The 18,881-nt window shown below is 35.7% G+C and overlaps 5 protein-coding genes across 7 annotated transcripts; 2 read left to right on the forward strand and 3 right to left on the reverse strand.

The window, feature by feature from the left end:
* The first annotated feature begins 4,855 nt into the window (after positions 1-4,855).
* Positions 4,856-6,855, forward strand: LOC106343467 (two-component response regulator ARR18). Of its 3 annotated transcripts, none has more exons than XM_013782689.1 (7): positions 4,856-4,969; positions 5,062-5,280; positions 5,365-5,441; positions 5,521-5,578; positions 5,676-5,760; positions 5,844-5,913; positions 6,135-6,776. In XM_013782689.1, exons 2-7 carry the CDS (start codon positions 5,067-5,069, stop codon positions 6,774-6,776), a joined length of 1,146 nt encoding a protein of 381 aa, XP_013638143.1. In that variant the 5' UTR covers positions 4,856-4,969; positions 5,062-5,066. The 3 variants fall into 3 exon arrangements, with proteins under 3 accessions (XP_013638143.1, XP_013638144.1, XP_013638142.1); XM_013782690.1 differs by having other exon boundaries at positions 6,147-6,776; XM_013782688.1 differs by having other exon boundaries at positions 4,858-4,969; positions 6,129-6,855.
* Positions 6,856-6,961: 106 nt separating this feature from the next.
* Positions 6,962-8,913, reverse strand: LOC106343469. Its single transcript, XM_013782691.1, has 9 exons — positions 8,818-8,913; positions 8,674-8,735; positions 8,425-8,509; positions 8,211-8,297; positions 8,083-8,136; positions 7,794-7,981; positions 7,535-7,617; positions 7,360-7,460; positions 6,962-7,266 (listed from the first exon to the last, which is right to left on the reverse strand). The coding sequence occupies exons 1-9, from the start codon at positions 8,863-8,865 to the stop codon at positions 7,060-7,062; spliced, it is 915 nt and encodes a 304-aa protein (XP_013638145.1). The 5' UTR covers positions 8,866-8,913; the 3' UTR covers positions 6,962-7,059.
* Positions 8,914-10,387: 1,474 nt separating this feature from the next.
* Positions 10,388-13,025, forward strand: LOC106293331 (glucan endo-1,3-beta-glucosidase 8). The gene is made up of 2 exons (XM_013728996.1): positions 10,388-10,898; positions 11,906-13,025. Exons 1-2 carry the CDS (start codon positions 10,540-10,542, stop codon positions 13,023-13,025), a joined length of 1,479 nt encoding a protein of 492 aa, XP_013584450.1. The 5' UTR covers positions 10,388-10,539.
* A 1,335-nt stretch (positions 13,026-14,360) lies between these two features.
* LOC106292979 (short-chain type dehydrogenase/reductase) lies at positions 14,361-15,732 on the reverse strand. The gene is given in 4 exon segments (XM_013728653.1): positions 14,361-14,681; positions 14,683-14,886; positions 15,046-15,092; positions 15,094-15,732. Coding segments are annotated over 4 exon segments (828 nt in total). The 5' UTR covers positions 15,466-15,732; the 3' UTR covers positions 14,361-14,476.
* Positions 15,733-16,016: 284 nt separating this feature from the next.
* Positions 16,017-17,182, reverse strand: LOC106343689 (probable strigolactone esterase D14 homolog). Its single transcript, XM_013782976.1, has one exon. It carries the CDS (start codon positions 17,064-17,066, stop codon positions 16,263-16,265), a length of 804 nt encoding a protein of 267 aa, XP_013638430.1. The 5' UTR covers positions 17,067-17,182; the 3' UTR covers positions 16,017-16,262.
* Between the last annotated feature and the right edge of the window lie 1,699 nt (positions 17,183-18,881).

Here is an 18,881-nt window from a genome sequence, read left to right on the forward strand (position 1 = left end):
AATCAATGGACTAACATGAAATCTCTATTCTCTAGAGAAACGAACACAATAAAGATTTCAAACCTCATTAACCATCATCCTAAGTCACTTTAGGATGCAACTATTCCATAAAGCAAAATTTTCATATTTTTGATTTTTGTATCAAAATCTGAAGGTTAACCCCCTACGAAATTTAGTTTTTCGGTAAGTGGTCCATATATTGAAGTTTACACTCTTTATTGTTGTTTAAAAATTTCTAACCATATTATAAATAAATGTATGCTAAAATCTTTTTCATGGTACATAGACATCGTTCGAATATTTTAACAATTAATTTAATAAAACTTTTTATACTGCTTAAATCAGTGGATTAACCGTTATAAAATATCTATTCCCTAGGGAAACGGACACAAAAAATATTTCCATCCTTATTGCAGAATGAAAATATGCAATAAAACAAGTTTGTCATATTTTTTATTTTTTTTCTCAAAACCTAAAGGTTAACACCCTACGAAATTGGGTTGTCGGTAAATGCTCTATAAAATGAAGTTTACACTCTTTATTGTTGTTTACAATTTTCTAACCACATTCTATATTTGTCTTAATATATTCTAAACACTTTTTCATGGTACATGAGTATCCTCTCTAATTTTTAGACAATTAATTTAATAAAACTTCATATCTTGCCTAAATTAGTGGACTAACCACTATGAAATGTCTATTCTCTAAAGAAAGGGGCACAAAAAGATTCCAAACATCTTTTACTATCATCCTATGTCGATGCAAGATACAACTATAAAGAAATATTGTCATATTTTTATTTTTTTCTCAAAATCTGAAGGTTAACCCCTATGAAAATGAGGTTTTCGGTAAATGCTCTATATATTGAAGTTTACACCCTTTAGTGTTGCTTAAAATTTTCTAACCACATTCTAAATTTGTACTAATGTATTCTTAAATCTCTTTCAAAGTACGTAGACATCTCTCTATTTTTTTAAGAATTAATTTAATAAAATTTTATATACTGCTTAAATCAGTTGACTAACCAATATAAAATATAGATTTTCTAGAGAAATAGACGCAACAAAGATTTCAAAACTCTTTAATCATCATACTATTACAGTTCATGATGCATTTATGCAATAAAACAAGACTGTCATGTTTTTTGATTTTTTCTCAAAATCTGAACGTTAACCCCTACGAAATTGAGATTTCGGTAAATGCTCTATATAATGAAGTTTACACTCTTTAGTGTTGTTTGAAAAGTTCTAACCACATTATACATTTGTCTTAATGTATTATAAACTCTCTTTCATGGTACATGAGTATAGTATCTAACTTTTTAACAATTAATTTAATAAAAATTTATATATTGCCTAAATTAACTAACCATTACGAAATTTCTACTCTCTAGAGAACTGGACAAAAAAAAAAGATTTCAAACCATCATAATATATCAGTGCAGGATGCAACTATTCAATAAAGCAAGATTGTCATATTTTGATATTTTTCCCAAAATCTGAAGGTTACCCCTACGAAATTGAGTTTTTCGGTAAATACTCTATATAATGCAATTTACACTCTTTAGTGGTGTTTAAAAATTTATAACGACATTATACATTTGTATTAATGTATTCATACTCTCTTTCATGGTATATTAGTATTGTCGCTAATTTTTAACTATTAATTTAATTTTTTTTCAGCAACATAAACAGACTCATATAGATTCTGCAAACCACACCGGTAGCTCTGCATCCATATGAACGACAGACGACGGTTGTTTCCTTGCAATGCGTGCAAGACTGTCCGCCCTTGAGTTCTCTGTTCGTGGTATATGAATGATCTCTGAGCTGTTGAAACTTCTCTTCAAAAATGCTATGTCTTCCAAATAGCTTGCAAAGGCTGGCCACTCCTCTGGTTCTGAAACCATCTTCACCAATTGAGCACAATTCGTTGCAAAAGTAACTTGGAACTGTCTAAGGTTCCTCATGCATTCCATTATACATATGAGAGCTTCTATCTCCGAGTGTAGTGGCGACTGACTCGCTCTTGTATTCCTTGCTCCTATTAGTCCATAATAACCTTCCAGAGTACTATACCATCCTTGTCCTGAATATATATCCTGATTTTTCCAGGATCCATCCGTAAAACACCATCTACCTGGTATAGTCAGGATTGCCGCTGGTACAGGTAACCGAGTGTGGTCCATTCCCTGATTCTGGGAATTTTGCGCAAAATTCTGGATTTTTGGATTCGTTGGGATCCGTGAAAGTGCCTTCAGATTTTGAGAAAAAAACTTCATATATTTACTAAATCAATGGACTAACATGAAATCTCTATTCTCTAGAAAAACGAACACAATAAAGATTTCAAACCTCTTTAACCATCATCCTAAGTCATTTTAGGATGCACCTATTTCATAAAGCAAGATTTTCATATTTTTGATTTTTTTATCAAAATCTGAAGATTAACCCCTACGAAACTTAGTTTTTCGGTAAGTGCTCTATATATTGAAGTTTACACTCTTTAGTGTTGTTTAAAAATTTCTAACCATATTATACATTAATGTATGTTAAACTTTGTTTCATGGTACATAGACATCGCCTCGAATATTTTATCAATTAATTTAATATAACTTTTTATACTGGTTAAATTAGTGAACTAGCCGTTATAAAATATCTATTCTCTAGAGAAATAGACACAAAAAATGTTTCAAACCTTTCTGACCATCGTCATTTGTGAGTACAGAATGCAAATATGCAATAAAACAAGTTTGTCATATTTTTGATTTTCTCTCAAATCTAAAGGTTAACACCCCTACAAAATTGGGTTGTCGGTAAATGCTCTATAAAACAAAGTTTACACTCTTTTATTGTTGTTTACAATTTTCTAACCACATTCTTACATTTGTCATAATATATTCTAAACACTTTTTCATCGTACCTGAGTATCCTCTCTAGTTTTTAAACATATAATTTAATAAAACTTCATATATTGCCTAAATTAGTGGACTAACCACAATGAAATGTCTATTCTCTAAAGAAACTGGCGCAAAAAGATTTCAAACATCTTTGACTATCATCCTATGTCGTGCAAGATAAAACTATGTAATAAAGTACTATCGTCATATTTTTGATTTTTTCTCAAAATCTGAAGGTAGAGTAATCTTTATCTATATTATCAAGAACTGTAATCTTTCATGAGCAACATTTAGCTGTGAACTCAAAAGTATGACCTGCAGTGAATAAAAGTGAAACAATATCAAGAATGTCTTGACTGGGTTAGGAACTAATTCACTTTATAATCTTTTACAAAAAGCACTGTAATTTAAATGAAATTTTGGTAAAAAGAAAAAGAAACCATAATATGAGAGGAGTGAGTTTGATGAGATTCATTCAAGTAAGACTTTTAGAGACTTGCAACTCACAACATGAAAAGCATATTCTCACCCACATGGGGATCAACTATTTTGGTAATATGCTCAAATGCTTTTAACTGAAGGTTATGATAGGTTCTTCCTTCCCCAAACACCGAATAAAGTGTATTGAAAAATCACAACCATGAGATATCGCAAGTTTGGTTCGGTATAAAATAAATGCAAAGATATAATTCCAAGGAACATAATTTTTTTTTTCGACTTTTTCCCTTATGAATAATATAGACCATATCCTAGCACTCATTTAGCTAATGTGGGACTCAAAACTGGATATATTCTCATTTGCAGATAGAGTAGTATAGTAGCCTACACAATTTAACATTTGGCAATCACAATCTCTATATATCTTTTTATGTGGCCTTATTCTGTTGAAGATGCAAAGTCTTGATGGTAATATATATGCACGCATAAACTTTTTGAAAACTCAAGAAAACTAAAAATCATTGAAATAATTGGAGGAAAGTATAGAGCGAAAAAAAAGCCAAGCAATAGATGTAGAGATGTTTCACTTCTAAATATGCAGAGACATATAAATACAAACACACACACATGCACCCGAGAGATTGTTGTAGTTATTAGATCAGACTAGACAGGAAAAATATACAAACATAATAAATACACAGGCATGGAGGGGCCAAATGGTTTGTGCTAATCAAAGAATGTTAAGAAAATGGGACCCTCCAGTAATTTTATACTGTGTAGAGAGAATATGTACTAAACTTGTTGAAGGAGACAATATGAAAATATTCCTTATCATCTTTTAAAGCAAAACAAATTTTCCAACTAATTTTCATTTGTTTGCTATCTTAAACTAAAGGCTTTATTTACTCGACTGAGTAAAAAAAGTATTTGTAAACAAATAACATTCTTCCAACATAGCTAGATAAGCCCTTTTAACATCAGTAACATGTGACTAAAAGTCTTGCCAAAATCATTAGACTCATCATAATGTACCTAGAGAAAGAAAATGACTCTATGAACAAGGAACAAAAACAATCCAGACGAATGAAAAGCATTAAGAATATTCTGAGAGAGAAAGGTTAAGAGCTGTGACTATGAAAATATCAAGGAATAAGAAAAGAGTTGATTCCACAGCGCCAAGTAAAAAAAAATAAAAGTAAGGAAGAAAAAAATCAGGGAATAAGATACTTCCCTCTGCCAGAATGGCTAGAGAATGCGCATATGATGCATTAATTGTGGATCAATTCTGGTATCTAATTGGGGTTGAAAAGTTGTAGTCCATAGGAATCAATCAATACATGAAAGAAAGAAAAAAATCATCTAGAAACAAAAGCATATATAACACTTGAAACGATAAGGACACAACTAACAAAGCATCGATTGGACCAGTAATTCATATTCCATACCTTAATCATCGTTTCTCTAATTTGCCCTCCTTTTTCTCCATTCAACTTCCTATATAAAGCAAAGTTGCACCAAAGCAACCTGATAAAATCTAAAGAACAAGTAAGACTTAGCAACAAAAACATCTTCCTTAGTTGTTGGAGTTTACACCCTTTGGAAATTCCGAGAAAAGAGTTAAGATCGTGTCAGGTAAAAGAAAACATAGATCATGACAAAATCATTATTTAATGCAATCTCCAGGTGGTGATAACTAAACTTGCATTTGACCTTTTTGTGTACAGACTTTATGTATTACCAAAACCAGCACCAAGGAAAGAGTATCCTCTCTTCTTCAAGAATGCACTTACCTTCTGAGAGACATCCATTCCTTAGAGGAGGGAATAATAGTCCAGGAGATTCTGGTCTCATCCTTTCAACCGATGCAAAGCCACGCTTAAAATGGACTCCTGATCTTCATGAGAGATTCATTGAAGCAGTTAATCAACTCGGTGGAGCTGACAGTGAGTTAGCAAGAGAATTATTCATCTTTGGCTTGCTAGCACATAGGGTTTTAGATATAATATTGTTTGGTTAACTTGTTGCAGAAGCTACTCCTAAAACAATCATGAAAGTCATGGGTATTCCAGGGCTTACCTTATACCATCTCAAAAGTCATCTTCAGGTAAGTCATCAACGCTTGATACATATATATATATGCTTGGATTCACAAGAGTTGTTAACTCTATGAAATTGACTACCAGAAATACAGGCTGAGCAAGAATCTCAACGGACAAGGTAACAGCGGCTTAAACAAAATAGGTAAAAATCTATTTTTATTAATGATATGAACAGATGGAAGAACATATAAAAACTTACATCCTCAACTAAAGATCTAAACATAACATGACCCTTATAGGTATGATAACCATGATAGAAGAAAAGAGCCCTGATGCTGACGAAATTCAAAGCGAGAGTTTAAGCATTGGACCACAGCCAAACAAGTATGCAATAAAAAAATGTCTAAATGGCTTTCTACATTAATATATAGTTTGGTCACCAAATAACCTAATCTATGTACAACCAGGAACTCACCTATAAGCGAAGCACTCCAAATGCAAATAGAGGTCCAAAGAAGGCTTCATGAGCAACTAGAGGTACATATTAATACAACACTTTTTAACTCCCATCCAAAACATTAAAGATTCCTTGCAACTCACGTAACACTTAGAAATAGCTTTTAGTGTTTGTTAGAGTTGCTTTTCTCAGATTCAAACCAAGTGAACATCATAGAGTGTATAGGATAAGTTCCTAGTGTCTAGAAAGATAAAAGCATTTCAGTTTTTAAATATCGTATTTAAAACTGAGTCAGGTACAGCGACATTTGCAGCTCAGGATAGAGGCTCAAGGGAAGTACTTGCAATCAGTTTTGGAGAAGGCACAAGAGACTCTTGGAAGACAGAACCTGAGTCCAGCTGGGATCGAAGCTGCCAAAGTTCAGCTCTCCGAGTTAGTATCCAAAGTATCAGCAGAGTACCCAAACACTAGCTTCCTGGACTCAAAAGAGTTTCAAAACCTATGCCCACAACAGATGCAAACAGCTTATCCACAGGATAGTTGCTTGACCTCGAGCGAGGGAGCTCAGAAAAACCCTAAAATGCTAGGGCTAAGAACATATCTTGGTGATTCAACATCCGAGCAGAAAGAGGTTATTGAAGAGCCATTGTTCCAAAGAATGGAGCTCACGTGGACTGAAGGTTTAAGAGGGAATCCATATCTTTCAACAATGGTTAGTGACGCTGAACAAAGAATCTCATTGGGAGTAGGAATGCACGGACACAGAGGTCATCAACAAGGCAACAATGCGTATAATAAAGAAGAAAGATTCAATGACAAGAGTGAGGATCATAAGCTTGAAACACAAAGCACAAAGACAGAGCTAGATCTTAACACACATGTTGAAAACTATTGTACAACGGGTCCCAAACAGTTCGACTTGAATGGTTTTAGCTGGAACTGAAAAGGATTTTAACCAAAGGGTTAAAGATACATCTTGAATCAAGATTCTTGAGGATAATGTACCACACAATTCATTGTTATTAGCTCATATATACAGAGAAGTTTTCCTGACTTCATATATTCAAGAATCATAAACTCTTACGGTCGAACCAGATTTATATTGGTAAAGCGTCACAAGATCGAAACTAAACCGTATCAAACCGGTGCAAACTTCAATAATACGTTGTCATTTAACTAAAAGTGTAAACCGGTTCGGTTCGTGATTCTTGAGAACATAACTGAAATTACAAACCGGTATGGTCAGTGAACTTGTTCACAACCTCTTGTTCCATTTCCACAAGCTGGTGGCAAAAAGCTTCAACGTCTTTCGTCTCTTCTTCAAACTCAAACCTAAACTCTCTCCACTGATACTCATCTCCACCTTCTTCCTCACCCGGTACCTTCCCCAGCAAGTCGAAGCCTTTAATATCCAGAGATACCATGTAAGCATCCTAATCGCCAAGAAAAAGAGACAGTAAACAACCAAATGAACATTATACCATTATAGAGAGATCCAAGAACATCCAACTATAAACTTTTTTTACCCTTGCGTTGATATCGAGATAGTATAAGCAGAAAAGAATCAAAGCCCGTCTTCTCGATTCGTTCTTGTTGATTCCATCCACAAGATTTGTAGACCAGGCCCCTGTGGATTAAATGAAAACCAACGTAAGCATAAAACAGAAGTTGATCCATATTTTGATCTTTTTAGTTCATTACCTAATGGATCTGCTTTTGATAGCTCCAAGACCTTCAAGTCTATTTCTTTATTAGCACCATTTCCATCGATAAACATACATGAGCTGAGAATACAACCAGATCATCACAACTGATATGAATAAATTCATCATCTTTTGCAATCATAAGACATCTTAGAGACAATTACATGAAGCAAGATACAATAAACAGAGAGACTATCTTTCATTAATACCTACTATTCTCTCAACACCGATAGAATAGTTTAGTTAAGCTTGTGTACCTGGGAACAAACTTGTAGATAACGTATTTCTCATTGCCACCATCGACCAGGGCTTTAAGACTCTCGCACCGGGAGGCATACATCTGGTCGGAAGAACTCAAGATACTGCGGACCGAGTATGGGGAGTCACTAATCGCTCTCATCTCTGATTGTATAGCTTCCTCCACATATTTATTCACCGCCTCAATCTTATATTAAGAAGACACAAGCATGATGAGGAAGATAATAAAGAATGGTTAAAGTCATGAACTTGATTCAAAATTTAGAAGTTCCATAGATAAAGTCTTACCCTTTTCTCTTTGACAGGGATGATTTCTCCAGTAAGAGCAACCCGGTTTGGAACCTGCAAAGATAAAAGATTCAAAGAAGCTGTAATGCAAAGAAGACAGTGAATGGTGAGAATATAAGCACACAAACCTTTCCTATTGACTTCAACAAAGCTGCGAGGGGACCAGGATAGGGATGAGAAACGGAGAAGGATCCACGTTCATCAAACATTATGTTCTGTCCAAAAAGAAGTAGAAATGTGAATTTGAAACACATGTTAAACCCTCAGAAAACAAAGCTCACTTATTAACCAAAACAGTGAGCATATGAGCTTAATGTAACAGTTAAAAGGAAGACAGCTTACGACATTGTGGGGTTCAGATTCAGGTACCCAGAGATAAGGCTTTCCTCGTCTCATCACGTACTTAACCTTTGAAGTATGTATGATACTGATCACCAAAAATACTCAACTTTAAACATACAATTTTGCATAATCCCATGATCCAAAAAAAAAATACTGACTTCGAAAATACAATTTAGCAGAAACCCATGATGGATATTGATAAAAATATGCTGGAACTAAGATTAATACTGGGAAGAAGTAGCAAAGGACCTAGCTTTATCTTCAGGTTTGATGGTGTTTAGATACCCTTTCCAGTTCGAAACGATTATAGTCTGCAGAGGGAGCAGAGAAGAAATCAACACGATAACTTTCAAAATCGATACAAAAGCAATAGAGAGAGTTGCGGGAACTGACTTTGCATTTCTCCGCTAGTGTAGATAGATTCGCCTTGCTTCCTTTCATTTTGCGCTCACCAACTGTTCGACGGAATGCCTCTTCGATCGCCTCTACAAATACAATCACTGGGTTTGCTGTTTTGTTAGAACATCTCCACGGGCTTATAAATGCTAGTAAGAAACCCCATTTATGGCCCCTACATTTAGGCCCAAAACTATAGAACTACCTAATAAATACGACGCGCTGACATAGCGCGTCGAGCTTACGTTTGACCGAGGGGATATTCAGCATTCTCTTTATAGTATTCGTTTGACAAAAAGATAAAAAAGTCAACACGATCATAATTATCCACTGAATGTACTCTCTCTCTCTCTCTTCCCGTATGTCAATTTTTTTCTTGTCAACTGCTTAACTAGTGGTTGTTTTTATTTTGATTATAAGTTTATTTATAATCTTCAGAAGTTTTCAAATGTTTATTCTATAATCAATCTTCAGGCTTACAATCAATTGGTATACAAGCAATTTAAAACATGATACTAATACAAAATATACTTAAAAAGCATATACTAACATCTCTCACAAATTACAATAAAAGTTATTCATGAAAAGATGCTTATATGGACCAACCGTAACTAGTTTATGCTTCTATTAATAAGCGTGTTTCTTCATTATCTTATAATTGGCTACCAATTTATCAAATCAAGAATCTCTATCGTCATGCCTAATATTTGGATGTTTTCTGGTATTTAATTGGAGTTTTAATTTGCATACATCATCGGGATTTCTTCTCGTAAGTTCATTTTGTACGTACTCGACGACTGTGGAAAATATAATAAAACATTTTCTTAATTAAGTAAGCCAATATATACATCATAGTTATTATACATATCCGGTATATGAGGCTTGTATTATTATTTTTATGTTAATATCTTTTTGTACATTTTTTTCGTATAATGTTTTGGAGTTCTGTCGACTCAGCTAACCAAATTTGAGACCACTTGTCTTTTTTTCCTTATTTGTCGTAATCAAACCCAAAAAGAAGTGGGTGCCAATGTTTCACGAACCAAATCAAAGTAAAATTGAAACCTCTTTAACACTGCGTATAAATTTCAGTTCACATCATTCATCCTTGTGTAAATGGCTTGATGCTCACTACATTTTGAAAGTAACTCTCAGCACTAAATTTTATCTTATGCGAATATTTCATTTATCATTTGGTATATCTACATCCATTAAAAGAGACTATAGTATTTTTGTAAACTATATACTTTGTTCATGTCGATCGAATGGACCTAACTAAGAGGATTCGTTTCGTAATCACATAACCACGATAGCGATTTTAACCTGCCATTTTAATACTTCTCTAGTCCAGCGTGTGAACCTGCAAGTTACGTATTTTTGTTTTTATGTTAATATAGTTTATTATGAGTATTATTTTATGGTCGGTTGTTTGTTTCAAAGGCCGGTCTTGGACTCTGTTTCTTTCTTCTTCCCTCTAATAGTCTCTTTTACCTATTCTATTTGATTTCTTCTTCCTTCTTCCGTTCGCTCACTCAGATCTCTCTATCATCTTAAATAATATATCTTTCCATTATTTATTCAAAGTTTCAAACCATTACAAAAGAACAGAAAGCCCCCACACGAAGTCTTATTTATTTCTCATAATTTTCACAATATTATCATCACACGGAAACAGATAGAAACCCAGTAGATTCTTCTTTTTGAGAATTTTTTTTAAAAATGTATCATCGACAGAAACAGAGTCCCATGACTAGCTCTGCCGTTTTCTTAATCATTATCTCCACCGTTTGCTTTTCCTCCGGAGGCGTCTCTGCTTTGGGAGTAAACTGGGGAACAATGTCGAGTCATCAGCTGCCACCAAAGACGGTGGTGCGTATGCTTACAGACAACAACATAAAGAAAGTTAAGCTGTTTGATGCCGACACAGACACGATGGGAGCTCTCGCCGGCTCAGGCGTCGAAGTAATGGTGGCCATCCCAAATGATCTGCTCCAAGCCATGGGAACCTATCAAAGAGCTAAAGATTGGGTCCAACGAAACGTCTCTAGGTTCAACTTCAACGACGGCGTTAAGATCAAGTAAGTTTTGTTCATTTAAAATTTTTACTATTACGTAGTTTTAAAGTTTAAAGTTTGACCAAAAAAGTAAAATGATGAAAAAGAGATGAAATGTTGACAATAATATAATGGATTAGACAAACTGAGATGAGCTCCAGTCCTTTACACGTTGGTTTTGGTTTGGTGTTGACTAGTTGGATAATCCACATACTATTATTCTCTTCTACTTTTTTTTATCAACCTCTTCTACTTATCTGTAAAATACCATTATTGGTCGATTATATATTAGTGAATTATTTGAAATGTTCTCTATTATATTAGTTGCTAACCTGTTGTGTAGTTGGTTGAGCACCACATCATTCATTTATCTATATATCTATATATCTTATTAAAAACACAATATAAAATTAAAAGTTAAAACAACACAATATAAAATTAAAAGTTAAAACAACACAATATAATATGCATGCTTATGCAAGTGAATTATTTGAGTTTGGTTGATGCATACATGGACCGGACATGTGTATATCCCTATATTTCCATTTTCTTCAATATGCATGGACCGTCATGTGTCATGTGTGTAATGTATATTTATTGCACATGATTAAAGCTTTTTCTGGAAAAAAATATGAATCTCTTTTTAGTCCCTCTTTTTGCAAAAGATGCAAATACAGGATACCATGTAAAAGATCACATGTACGTACATTTCATCGTACCAACGTCAAAAATGTCAGATACCATGATAATCATTTATTTAACACAAAATATCATGAATCAATGAAATAGGACTTAAAAAGCATTGTCATGGTAATTAACAAATTAGCAACTATGTTTACGTTATAAAACTATTACTTTTTCTTCAAAGTATGTTTTAGTTTGTAAGCTGAGAAATACTTGATGCATAATTTTGTTTGTGTGCAATATTACGTATACGTACGCATAGTTACATTACATGTGTGGAACGAAAAACTTTTAAAAGTTTTATAAATATTACTACTTTTTAATTTTGTATATTTTTCTAAATGCAGATATGTTGCCGTAGGGAACGAGCCATTCTTGACATCATACAACGGATCATTCATAAACCTAACGTATCCAGCACTCGTCAACATCCAAACCGCTTTAAACGAAGCCGGAATCGGAGATTACATCAAAGCCACCGTTCCCTTAAACGCCGACGTTTACAACTCTCCCCCGGACAACCAAGTCCCATCCGCAGGAAGATTCCGTTCCGACATCCTCCAAGAAATGACAGACATCGTCAACTTCCTCGCACAGAACAAAGCACCCTTCACCGTCAACATATACCCTTTCTTGAGTCTCTACCTAAGCAGCGACTTCCCTTTCGAGTACGCTTTCTTCGACGGTCAAAACACCGTTAACGATAACGGCGTTATCTACACAAACGTCTTCGACGCTAGCTTCGACACTCTTTTAGCGTCTTTAAACGCGTTGAATCACGGCGATATGGAGGTGATCGTTGGAGAAGTCGGTTGGCCTACGGATGGAGACAAGAACGCAAACGTTGCAAACGCGGAACGGTTTTATTCCGGTTTGCTTCCCCGGTTAGCTAACAATATTGGTACTCCCATGCGTAAAGGTTATATCGAGGTTTATCTTTTCGGATTTATCGATGAAGATGCTAAAAGCGTTGCACCGGGCAACTTTGAACGTCACTGGGGGATATTCAAGTTCGATGGACAACCTAAATTCCCGGTTGATTTACAAGGACAAGGTCAGAAGAAGTTTTTGACCGGAGCTCAAAACGTTCAGTACTTGCTAAACCAGTGGTGCATGTTTAATCCCAACGGTCGTGGCAATATCAGTAAGCTTGGTGATAACATAGAGTACGCGTGTTCGCTCTCGGATTGTACTGCTTTGGGTTATGGATCTTCTTGTGGTAATCTTGATGCTAATGGTAACGCTTCTTACGCGTTTAATATGTATTTCCAAGTGCAAAACCAAGAAGCTCAAGCGTGTGATTTCGAAGGGCTTGCAACGATTACTACGCAGAATATTTCTCAAGGACAATGCGTTTTTCCTATACAGATTGGAAAGCCATCGTCTGGACATTATGATTATAGCTATAGTTCCATTGTTAGGTTTGGCTTGGTGATGAGTGGCTTGATGTTTCTTCTTATGACATAATGAGATTTACATGTTTTTATTTTGTTGTATATGACTGATTCTTTGTTCGTCAATCATTTGATATTTTGTTCCATTGGATAAAATACAAAATGTGTTACAAAATAAAGGATAAAATACAAATAATACACTGTTTTTTGTTTGACTTCTGGCTAAAAAACATCCTTTGACATTCATTAGTCTTTTTTTAATCAAGGATAGAGAGTTAACCTTGCATGATTAGCTACAATAAGATCCTTTTCCATGAGTTGACCAAATAAAGTCCTCTCCATTTCATTCTGCAAGTTGCATTTTGGAAACCATTGTGTGATCTTTTGTCCACTCCTTAATGGCTTCAACCTCTCTAAATAAATACATTCTAGATAGAGTCCTCTTCACACTTTTTGGTACAATGCTATTTATGGCCTATAGTAATTTCAGGTTACGTCAATATTATTCAATAGCAGATCATTCTGCTTTCGATTTAACCACTTCATCATTCCATCTCAACTGCACGTACGATGTTTTTCCAAGCTTCCACGGTGCAGATGTTCGAAGAGGCTTCCTCAGCCATGTTTTAAAAGAGTTCAAGAGAGAAGCAATCGACACATTTGTTGATAATAACATCGAGAGAGGGAAATCAATTGGTCCTAGATTCATAAAATCTATCAGAGGATCGAAAATCGCTATTGTCCTGCTCTCGAGAAACTATGCTTCCTCGACATGGTGTCTGAACGAATTGGCGGAGATCATGAGTTGTAGGAAAGAGTTGGGTCTAATAGTGATGGTTATCTTCTATGAAGTTGATCCATCTGACGTTAAAAAGTTGACCGGACATTTTGGTAAGGTCTTTAGGAAAACTTGTGCTGGAAAAATTAAGGATGACATAGTGAGATGGAGACAAGCATTGGCTAAAGTGGCAACAATAGCTGGTTATCATTCAACAAACTGGTTAGTTATTTTTATTTATCACTTCTTTATATAATCGAATTCTTGATAATGTTGACACTTGTGGTAAGTCCAATATTTATGCCATGATTGGTTTCTCTCATGTTTTTGATGAAATGTCATATGAACTTGCAACGAGTGTAGCCATTTTATTGCTTTTTAGGGAGAATGAAGCGGCCATGATCGAACAAATAGCCAATGATATATCACATAAGCTGAATAAATTCACTGGTCCATCAAGTGAAACTCCATGAGATGAGAGATCATATGGATTATGGACATTGCTGAAATAACAAGGATTCTTCCCAAATGTAGTTACAATGGCTGCTACATTGATTTTTTTTTTTCCTTAATATTATTTGTCAAGGATAATGTGATTTTCCTAGTCAGATTAGAAAACCATCTCCAGAGTACTATGAATACGATTATGTTTAATTGTTTGGTCGGGTCCTTTGTTTCTCATGGTACAACTTCCATCAATCATTTGAGACGGTAATTATTTTATGAAAATACTAACCTTTCTTTCTTTACAAGATAGAGCCACCATTAGCAATAATGACTTGTCCGTTGATCCATTCGCCAGCGTCGCTGGCCAAGAATCCAACAACATTTGCGATGTCTTTGGTCTCACCAGGCCTACCAAATAGGTTCTGTGCCTTTACTTTCTCTACCATCTCATTACTCAATCCCGCAAAAAACATCTCTGTGGCGACTGGTCCTGGAGAAACACAGTACTGTGATTTGCGTTCCTTTGAGCTCTTTTGCAAGAATCTTGGACATGGTTTCTATGGCTGCCTTTGAAGCCGTGTATGAACCAAAAGATGGTTTGAAGGATTGAACAAGGGAAGATGAGAGGAGGATGATCCGGCCACCTCCTCCACGTTTTAGCCTGTTGGCTGCTTCTCTAGCGCACAATAACGCTCCTCTTGTGTTCACACTATCATCAAAAACAAAACATACAACAGATACAAATCATCCGATTTTAAATTAGTAACTACGTTATAAAAGTGTGAAGTAATAAAATTAAACAAATGTAATTACTTCTCTAACTATTGACCTAATTGGTTATAAAAAATAATATAAAACTATAGTTGACCTGAAAATGCGATCAAAGAGTTCTTCTGATGTGTCTGAAATACTCGATCGAGTGATTGGGATCAGCAATACCGGCAGAGTTAACCAGGATATGAACCGGAGATCCGAAGGCTCGTTCCGCCTCATCAAAAAGTAACTTCACCTGATTAGCCTGCGAGATATCGGCCTTGACAACGATAACATGTGAAGGTTTTCCGGTTACTTCTTCTGCTACGTCATTATTTGGACAGTTCGTGGTAATAGCCTCCGCAACCTTGTCGGCCTCAACAGAGTTAGTGGAGTAATTAATGACGATCCTAGCTCCAAGCTCCGCAAGGTGGATGGCTATACCACGGCCTATTCCTCGGGACGATCCCGTGACTATAGCCACTCGACCAGCGAGGCAAAGAGCCGGTGAAGAAACTGATGATGATGCAGCCATGCCGATAATGTATTTACTCCCTAGATATTTTTGATAATATTTTTGATAATACTTTTGAAAGTTTAATAATTTATTTAACCTTATCTGTATGTCCTGAAATTGAGTGTTGCGATTTGTTGAGATTGTCAATTCGTATGCACGTTGCTTTAAGAGTTTTCTAGTATTGATTTTTGCTAGTTGTCTTTTTATGTTCTGTCTCCATCACGTAGATAGAACTTTTACAACTGTGAGTACCGCCACGCCATCTGGATTCGAATCTCGACCACTGGGGAAACAGAGGACCGATACGTGGCAACACGTGACTAGTCTGAATCACTTATGTGAAGCCATGATAACTCTGTATAATTAAATGTGTATAATTAAAAAAAAATAGCAGATAGAGCTATCTAAGAACATGCATGTTTCACATTCGAAACTGTTATTATTACATCCAAGTATCCAACGACCAAACCTTATAGTAAACAAGCAAATATGGGTGGAGATGTTAAGCGTAAAAGTAAGATAAGATTACGTTTTATCAATTTTTTAGTTAGTGATTCTGCGAAATCCACTAACAATTAGCAGTATTATTTTATTTAAACTCGTGATTAACTAACTAAACCAAAATTCAAAACACTCAAAAAAGTGAAGTAATAATGCGTTCAACACGTGTCAAGTGAACAATCTTATCTCTAGATTTTGACAATACCATACTGTCCTCCACCAATAGAGACCCTCCGTTGTCCACGTGGACCCCCACAAAACCATATTCCTCCATTTATTATTTTTATCTGTTAAAAGAAAATGAAAAATTAAAGTCACCGAGGAAGTGCACGCCGGAGAAACTGAGCTAACTGCGCCGGAGCACTAAGATGCGGCAAATGACCTTCAGTCTTCAGCGTCTCCACCGTCGTATGCCCACCGAGATGAGCACGGAGATACTCCGCCACCGAAGCCGGAACAGAAACATCCTTTGCCGTCTGAATCACACAAGAAGGCACTCTCACTAACCCAAGAACGCCTCTGAGATCACTATTGAACACCGTCCTGGAGACGAACAGAGAGATATCCGGACGCATGTTGAACAGCGTCCGGCTAAACTCTCTAACCGCCTCGGGCACATCGGCTCCAACCGCCAACGGCGCGTATCCCTGAACCCAGGCCTCGTAGTTAGCCTCCATGGCCGAGAAAACCTTCTCGATCTCCCCTTCCTCGAACCCGCCGTGGTAGTCCTCGTCGTTGAGGAACCTCGGCGAGGCTCCGATGAGGATGAGTTTCGTGAAAAGCTCCGGGCGGCGGATGGAGGCGATGATTCCGATCATGGCGGAGACGGAGTGGCCCACGTAGGCGCAGGTTTGGATGCCGAGGGAGTCGATGATGCTGAGGAGGTCGTCCACGTAGGGGTCGAGGGTCGTGTAGCGGTTGAAGTCGAAGTAGTCGGGGTTAACGCTGCCGGCGCAGACGAGGTCGTAGAGGACGACTCTGTAGGTTTGAGTGAAGTAAGGGAGGATTAGATGCCAGGCGGATTGGTCTGTGCCGAACCCGTGGGCTAGGACTAGGATCCGATCGCCCGTGCCCACGACCCGGACGTTAAGAGCTTCGAGGATGTTGTGTTGACTCATTTTTCTTTGTTTGAATGGTTGAGAAAGAAAGAAAGAGAGGTACTGTTTAAATAAAAGTTTTAATTGGGCTGGTGTGTGTGTGATGAATATGTTGTTATCTTTCTTTTTTTTCTTTTCCACTGCATTTAATATCATTTATGCTTTTTGAACAAAACTTCTGGACACAGAGTTTGCGTTGATTATTCCTCTTGCTTTGATGTTTTTAAAAAAATTATATAAGATGCTTTATTGTTATTAGACTTTTAGGTGTTGTACTTTAGATATTCTCAGCCATGTTATATTCTGTAATTTGTGTTTTCATCAACCAATGTCTATCCATGGATTTTTTCTTTGGATGGTGATGACTGATGACAAGAATAATATAGAGCATCCAACTGTTTGTTCAAACTTTCATTAAGATAATGATAATAATATTGAAGACATGAGTAGATAAATTGGATATAATTTAGGTTTTTATTCCATTTTTTTGTAAAATGATTACACTTGAAAAAGTATTAGAAATATATTCCAACCAAGTTAGACTTCATTCACCTCATAGATTATGGAAGTCATAATTGTCTGCAAATTACAAATCATGTTTTTGGCAATGTGGTTAACTTTAAAGTTGTTTGAGATTCAATTCGTCAAAAGACTCTGATTAGCTCTCTGTTTTGAGGTAAAGGCTTGACTGAGTAAGTGGCTTTTAGGCTTGACTGAGATAAGTGGCTTTTATGTTTAACTAATAAACATGATGAATCTTAGAACTAACCACTTGTGCGTGCGTTCTCATACAGAGGGGAGACTGATGGAGATTATAAAAGTTATAACATGATTGTTTAGTGGAGCTCGTGAGAGATTATTAAACCCCAACATAGATGATTAATGATTACTAGTTAGTGGTTGATACTTGCTTATAAAAGAGCTTATGTGGCACAATAACTACTTATGGTTGATTTTTTCTTCTAAGTTTTTCAGCTTTGTAATCTAGTTTTAACGATCTCTCTTAGCTTCAGATTTTATTTCTCTATGCACCTCAGATGAAAACTTAAGCAAGACAGGGCAAAGAGTTTGCGTTGATTATTCCTCGTACTTTGATATTTTTAAAAAATTATATAAGATGGTTTATTGTTATTAGACTTTTAGGTGTTGTACTTTAGATATTCCCAACCATGTTAGATTCTGTGATTTGTGTTTCATCAAGCAATGTCAATCCATATATATTTTTTTTTGTTTGGATGGTAACGACATGAATAATATAGAGCATTAAACTGTTTTACTAACTTTTGTTGAAATAACAATAAGATTGAAATGACTAAATAAATAATATACATTGGATAATTTGGGTCATTTCTGTTTTGGAAAATGAATTACACGTTAAAGGGTATTGAAAATATATACCAACCAAGTTAGACTCCGTTAAAGGGTATTGAAAATATATACCAACCAAGTTAGACTCAAATCACATCATAGCTTATGTAAGTCATAGTTGTGGCCAGTGGCGGAGGTAGAAAAAACTTCTAAGGGGGTCAATTTCGAAATTAGCATATATCGCAAGGGTCATTTAGCTAAAATTTGCAAGATTTACCTAGGTTTTAAAGAATTATACATGTAAATTTTTTTTTTTTATAAAATCCCCCTGGGTCATTTGACCCACCTGCCAACACTCTGCCTCCGCCACTGGTTGTGGCAAATTATAATTCATGTTGTTATTTTGCATTGTGGTTAGCTTCAAAAAAATATTAGAAATTCAATTCATCAAAGACTGTGATAAGCTCTCTCTTTTAAGTTAAAGACTTGTCTAAGATGAGTGTTTTAATGTACAACTAATGAACATGA

The sequence above is a fragment of the Brassica oleracea genome, chromosome C5 (genome assembly GCF_000695525.1).
Source record: "Brassica oleracea var. oleracea cultivar TO1000 chromosome C5, BOL, whole genome shotgun sequence".
NCBI lineage: Eukaryota > Viridiplantae > Streptophyta > Magnoliopsida > Brassicales > Brassicaceae > Brassica > Brassica oleracea.

Excerpts from the sequence above, each read along its gene's own strand:
- LOC106343467 (XM_013782688.1), top strand. The coding sequence starts at position 5,067 with ATGTATTACCAAAACCAGCACCAAGGAAAGAGTATCCTCTCTTCTTCA. Across the intron at positions 5,442-5,520 it reads ATCTCAAAAGTCATCTTCAG|AAATACAGGCTGAGCAAGAA; the intron begins GTAAGTCATCAA and ends ATTGACTACCAG. Across the intron at positions 5,914-6,128 it reads GGCTTCATGAGCAACTAGAG|GTACAGCGACATTTGCAGCT; the intron begins GTACATATTAAT and ends AAACTGAGTCAG.
- LOC106343469 (XM_013782691.1), bottom strand. The coding sequence starts at position 8,865 with ATGAAAGGAAGCAAGGCGAATCTATCTACACTAGCGGAGAAATGCAAA. Across the intron at positions 8,298-8,424 it reads AATCTGAACCCCACAATGTC|AACATAATGTTTGATGAACG; the intron begins GTAAGCTGTCTT and ends CTTTTTGGACAG. Across the intron at positions 7,982-8,082 it reads TCCCTGTCAAAGAGAAAAGG|ATTGAGGCGGTGAATAAATA; the intron begins GTAAGACTTTAT and ends TCTTAATATAAG.
- LOC106293331 (XM_013728996.1), top strand. The coding sequence starts at position 10,540 with ATGTATCATCGACAGAAACAGAGTCCCATGACTAGCTCTGCCGTTTTC. Across the intron at positions 10,899-11,905 it reads AACGACGGCGTTAAGATCAA|ATATGTTGCCGTAGGGAACG; the intron begins GTAAGTTTTGTT and ends TTCTAAATGCAG.
- LOC106343689 (XM_013782976.1), bottom strand. The coding sequence starts at position 17,066 with ATGAGTCAACACAACATCCTCGAAGCTCTTAACGTCCGGGTCGTGGGC.